Here is a 6,402-nt window from a genome sequence, read left to right on the forward strand (position 1 = left end):
AGGCAATTTTAGGCGCCAAAAATGTTACAGTTAACTTTACTAATAGAACTTCATGCTGTGTTGAAGAAGACTTGAAACTATAGATTGAGACCATAAACTCATGTTGACAATGTTTCCTGAGGTAATAAATCAAGAGAGAAGTAGAGTCATTTTCTCACAGACTTCTATACAATCTGACTTATTTTTGCACCCGGATGAGTCGCCCCCTGATGGCCATTAGAAATAATGCAGGTTTAAGCACTTCTGCATTGGCTTTACTTTTCAAAACCCAAGGTTGTCGCCTGGTAGACACACCTCATATTTTGTTTTACAGCAAGTAAAGATCATTTGATTTTGATATAAAAAAATATTTAGAAATGTTTTTTATTGTTAAATGGGTGCACAATATGACAGATGATGGGATCTGAAAGGCATTTTTGTCTGAACTTGAAGTTATAATTTGTAAGACCCCTCTGGTGGGAGCAATGAGAAGAAGTTAAGTTGATGACCACTTAGTGAAAGGGAACTCAACCATGTTCCCTTCTGTCCTCAGGCGTTCTCCCACCCCATCTCAGCAAACCACCTCCACCCTGTGGAGCGGCTGGCTCTGGAGGTGCAGCAGCTCAAAGACAAGCTTGCACAGGTGTCCACCAGCACGGATCCAAGCCCATCCACCAAGATGGCCGAGCCCCGGCGGGCCGACACCAACCTGAACCAAAACACCAACAACGGCACCTTCCTCTTCCCTGCATCGCGGCCTCCGAGCACTGCGGCGCCCAGAGCGGCTCCCAGAGCGGCGCCCCCTCCTACCTCCACCAACCAACAGACCTCCAGGGGCCCTCCGTCCGCCTCAGCTCCACCACCCAGGCTCGGCCACAAAGACAATGGCGGCGGCAACAACAAGCACACGTTCCTGTTCGGGCACCCTCCTGTAGCAGAGGCCCGTCCCGACCAGCGCTATTACCCAGCACCCAATAATGCCAAGCTGCCGAAGAGCAACGGTTCCTCGATAGCTTCCTGAGGTCTGGTCCTCGTCTTACCTCTTCTCAGATATGATACAGACCCGGTTCTATCAGCAAATCATCTGCACAATATGAAACCGACCTATCGCTCCCTGGTATCATGTACAGAGGAGGCCCAGGCGTGTGTTTCCTGTCAAACAATATTTGATTGACTAAAAAAAAAACAGTATGAAATAATCAGTGCATGAGCTCTCGTCTCTGCTCCGCATCGTCTGAACTGTATTAAAATAATGTGACAACTGTTTTGTATATTTGTAAAGAATACCTTAGAGTTAAATATTCCATTCATGAAATATATCCAAGAAAAAAAAGAATAAGTGCTGAAGATGCTAAACAATCTATAACAGCTGAGCTTTGGAAACGCGTCTCGCAGTGGAAACTGTCGCGACACATTTTGTAAACGCCATGTCACCCCTCCAGAAAGAAAGCTTGTAGTTTCCATTTTTAGACTCTTATCCGAAATGGGACATGGATGGTGGTGTGATGAGGCGGTTCTGATGGGCCCTTTGACAGGACACTGACCTGTGTGACACGTATTTATTTATTTTTTTACAACCAGCTCTTTGATTCATTATGATGTCACGCTAATGTGCAAAACATTTCAGTTTTTGTATCTCCACTGCGAATAGAAAAGAAGAACACCGTTTGGACACTGACCGTTTTTGAAAAGTCTTTTTTTTTTTTTTTTTACTGCAGGCGCTGTGGTCGGTGACTTTAATGTGGAATTTAGGGCACGAGAGCTATTTTGGTACTGCGCTCATATCTCTCCACGTGCTTGTGAGCAGCGAGAGGCCTGTATTTCAGAGTATTATGTTGGCCTGGATGTGGCTGAAGGCGCTGCACATTATTGCTGTTTAATTCAGGTTCCTGCATGACTGACATGATTTCAGGGCTTTAGTTATTTAATCTCATCCAAACTTTCATCTTTTATTATATCATTAAGTATTTTTGACCATTATCGGTCCAATTTGTTATGTCGTACATGCAGAGAAGTGTGATTTCTGAATTGCTTCTTCCCAAAATTTTTGATCGTTTTGAGAGTTTCCCCATTATTTTGTGGTGGGATTGAAGAACGCACACATTATTCTGCCTTTTTGATTGCCGTACCTAGAGAAGGTACCAGTGTTGGAAGCAAAGGGAAGCTATTTCTTCTTGTTTTCCCTCTTTCATGTCATCTCTTTTCTTTTGTCCTGCTCGGAGGTGTATTAGTATGCCGCCAGCATTTGGGTCAAGGACTTGGAAGTGTCTGCCTGTATTTAAGCCCAGAGGGAGCTGTCTGGTCCTGCGCCTTTAAAGATTAGCAGGTTGTCGTTCGCATGATGTGGGTCTCAAGTCGATGCACTGGCTTCATGCCATCGGACGGATGAAGTGATGCATCTGAGAAAGGGTGGGTTTTTTTTTCCTAAATTTAATTTTCCGGCAGAATAACAATTGTCAGGTGTATGACTGATGCCGACCATCTCTCATGTCAAAAGGTACCTCACTTGATAGCACTATGAATTATTAAATTGTTGTAAATATTCATTGCATCAATATCAAGGCACATTGATATCAGCTACCATTTCAGAGCTTTCCAGGTGTGATGCCAATGCATTCGCTGGTCTTCCATGGAGAGAAAAAAAAAAAAAACATCTGTCATCTTTGTCCTGTCGCATAGAAAATCAAATTGTATCTTCTGCTACGCCTGTCGGTCTGTATCGTTGTGTAATTTAATGTTTTTTGGGACGAGCACCACTTCAATTTGCCAGATGTACATATTTTTTGTATCCGCATGTTTTGATCCTGATAAATAAAAAGTGTTATCAGTGGATAAACTCTCGGCTGTGTTCGTAATCTGTGCCACGAAGAAATACAAAAAAAACACTCACTCACAGCTAATAAACTTTTATTTTATAGCAAAATAAATATTTACATATGATCTGGGACACTTACAAAGCAGCATGGCACTGTGTATGTCATTTAAAATCCAACCGCCTCGCATGACATGTCGGAGTAAAACACCTTTGAGGATTCCTGTGCAAAACGCTCAATACTTGAACGTACAAAATATCTACTGCAGTTGGCTCGTGAAGCGCTGGTTGGGTCTCGCCCGTTTCCAGCGTTATGTTGAGTAGAATAAAACTTTTTTTATACGGACGTAAGCAGAAAACCTGCCTTCTGTTCAAAACATGACTGAGTTGTATTTCTGCCTATGTTGTTGAGAGAATTAAAAAAAATAAAAAATGAACCAACATTTGTGACAATGACGAGCAAGTTTGCCATTTATTGAGATGAATTTTGGCACTTGGAACTCACGGATGTAGGTCTCATGAATTCTCACATGTTTCACCTGGCAACCACGGACGACGGAGCAAGAGAGACGGCGTGAAGTACAGTTCACGTCGCCGCATGGCTTCCTTTGGCAGTGGCAGCGCATTCACAAGCAACCGACTCACGTCCAACGTCAGGAGAGAGTCTATAGTCTCTCCCGTGATAGAACTTCCTCTTCACCCGCACCGACTCCCGGGGCCCTTCCCCGTGCACTGCTCCTGCTGCAGGACCCCGTCGGGCCCGTAGAAGTACCCCGAGGAGGACGGGCCGAGGCCTCCCAGCTGCCGGATGGACTTGCACATGGGGCAGGGGTAGTCGGACAGGCCCTCGATGTCCTCGAAGGCCAGGTTGACGATCTGGTCGCAGCAGGGGTCGCAGTAGAGGTGTCCGCAGGAGAGCCGCTTCAAGCGCGCCTCGTAGGTGATGCAGCCCTGGCAGTGCGGCAGGTCGGGGCCCAGCGACAGGGAGCCGGTCAGGGAGCTGCTCTCCAGGCTCCCGGCCTGGCTGGAGCTCTGCTTGGTGGGAGACCTGGAGAAAAGGGGACGTAGCAGTCACACACATATGAATGGTAGGTTATGTCGATAATCGATTCGATGTTACAATTTGTTTGTTTGTTTTTATGGAATAATGCGAAACATTGGCTGGTTCCAGCTTCTCAAATGTGAGCGTGTTCTGCTTTTCTCTAGTTTCTGTCTTTTTAAAACTGAATAGCAGTTTAAAGACCTCATGATTGGCTCAGAGAGATTGGGATTTTTATGCTTCCATATCTCAGGAACGCCTCACAACTTTCTTCCAATTTGGCGCCAACCTCCACTCGGGCTCAATGACAAACTGATTAGAATTTGGGGGTCAAAGGTTAAGGCCACTGCGATATATCGGTGTCGCTGTAAATGCCAGTCAATACGACAAGAAACTACAGATCCTAAATGTCAAAGATATGTTTCGCATATTTAATGTACAGTAGCTCCATCACAGTTTGACCACAAGTCTAATTTGCAACTGTAAAAAACGTCTCACTCTGTCAACATCATGGTTACAATTCTTTAAAGGAATATCTTTTTTTTACAAATTCACTGTTCTGCCTATTAAAAATGGTTAAATGTACAATTACATAAAACAGGGGGGAAATAAGCAATTCCCATTTGTATTTACAACATTAGCTAAAATGTTAACAAAATGAATCTACTAATCGTTTCAACACCGCTTTATAGTATCACTTTAATGCACGCTGCTCTTCTTCTATATAAAGCGAACAAGCCAAACCAGGGCTGCAACTGATGCTAATTGCACTATTGATTAACCTTCCAGTTACTTTCTCAATTCATTGAGTCATCGTTTTGTCTGTAACGTGAGGAAATAGTGTCAAATGTCCATGAGAGTGACTTCTTCAGAGGTCTGATCTTGTCCAGATATACTCACTCTACAGGGACATAAAACAGAAATGCAGCAAATCCTCACATGAAAAGACACTGGAGCCAGAGAATGGATGACATCTTTGTTTGAAAAATTACTTCAAACGATTCATTGATTATACAAAATAGAAGCCAGTCGCCTGACGTTCCAAACCAGACATTCATCAAATGAAAAAACATGAGGCAGCACGTTGTACTTCACGCACATGGGAACAAGCTGGGATCAGGCTTTTCCGGTAACACTCACACACTAAAAACAGATTTGTTCCAGGGATGAAATAACTGGTCAAACAAGAAGGGATCTCGTATTGGGTGGAGCTGTGCGATTGCTCCATAGTTGAAACGGGGTGTGTGTGTGTGTGTGTGTGTGTGTGTGTGTGTGTGTGTGTGTGTGTGTGTATTTCTTGGTCTTGAGAGTGAGACTGCATGTTCTTAATGCAGTCAACACCTGTAATTATGGCAAATTATCCTCATGTTGAAGGTTAATAAGGCGTGCTGTTAAAATGGACTTGAATGGCTCTCCCTCTGATGCCAGGACACCTTCATGCTGCAAAGGGTTTTTAGAGGCAAAGCTGGATGAAATGGGAGTCATGACTCAGAGATCCTGTTGTCATAACAACTGTGAAGTGAAGGACGATATTTCCTCTTTATAAACATCTATTTCTGCCTCATTTGTCACAACCTGCTGACATGTAATCGTTCCGCATATCAAATCTGTCCTCAGTGACTGAGCGATGACCAGTGGTGATTTTCTTTCTTTTTTTTAAAATTCAAGCGAATACGAGAGAGAAATAAACAGTTATTCACGGGAAGACAGGTGCTCACTAAAGTCATCATCTGATGGCCACAGACAAACACACACAGGAATATTCTAGGGATATTAGGTTATATCCGGTGAAATACATATATCCACTCACTTTGATGACGATGAATCTTTAAAGCAGTCGAATCGGAGAGCTGCTAGGATCCTCCACAGCAGATCCATGCCGGTTCCTCTCATGGTAAAATCCAAATTGCATCGACCTGGTTTCTGACGAGCGTCATAATTATTTTTTAATTTATTTTTTAAAGAAAACACGACACTGCTGAGTCTTGTGTTGTATTTAAACAATTAGGACAAGACAAGCCCCCCCCCCCCCCCCCTACGAATTAAAAGGCACCTAGCGCCGCCACGCTATGTGTTTAAATGTGCGAAGGAAGAGGATGCGCCATCATCATTATCATCGTCCGCAGACGTTTGAATGGAGGTAAACAAAGCGCTTCTCTCGTTCCTGGACGCGTTTGAGTCGCTGCTTTCTCCCTCTTCCTCTTCTTCCTCCTCCTCTTCCTCCCGCTCCTCCTCCCCAGCAGCAGCACAGAGTGGACGCAGAGAGGCGCAGCTGAGGTGATTCACTTGCGTCAATCAGAGAGAGAGAGAGAGAGAGAGAGAGACACATGACAGACCGGACCTCATTAATTACCTCACTATTTTGGAGAAGGAGGCTTAAATGGCCCCAAAGTGCCTCAAATACTGACCAGTTTAGAAATGTAGAGGAAGAAGTTGTGTTAAATATTCACCATCACCGAAACATTATAACCTCACCAACCTCTGGATTTAAATCATGTAGTCATCATATGGTGATCTGGATATTGTTTTTAATAGGCTAGTATAATGTGTCAATACAACATTTTGATATAAA

The 6,402-nt window shown here is 43.8% G+C and overlaps 2 protein-coding genes across 2 annotated transcripts in view; one reads left to right on the forward strand and one right to left on the reverse strand.

The window, feature by feature from the left end:
• The window catches only part of mtmr11 (myotubularin related protein 11), a gene marked incomplete at both ends in the record, with an annotated part of 28,102 nt that extends 27,102 nt beyond the window's left edge, over positions 1-1,000 (forward strand). The window contains one exon of the mRNA XM_079227460.1: positions 533-1,000. Within this exon, the coding sequence (XP_079083586.1) occupies positions 533-1,000 (468 nt within the window). The remainder of the gene's footprint in view (positions 1-532) is intronic.
• A 1,924-nt stretch (positions 1,001-2,924) lies between these two features.
• Positions 2,925-5,825, reverse strand: LOC306744784 (uncharacterized protein). Its single transcript, XM_079227469.1, has 2 exons — positions 5,641-5,825; positions 2,925-3,839 (listed from the first exon to the last, which is right to left on the reverse strand). Exons 1-2 carry the CDS (start codon positions 5,721-5,723, stop codon positions 3,488-3,490), a joined length of 435 nt encoding a protein of 144 aa, XP_079083595.1. The 5' UTR covers positions 5,724-5,825; the 3' UTR covers positions 2,925-3,487.
• Positions 5,826-6,402: the final 577 nt, after the last annotated feature.

Source organism: Taurulus bubalis (genome assembly GCF_910589615.1).
Source record: "Taurulus bubalis genome assembly, chromosome: 12".
NCBI lineage: Eukaryota > Metazoa > Chordata > Actinopteri > Perciformes > Cottidae > Taurulus > Taurulus bubalis.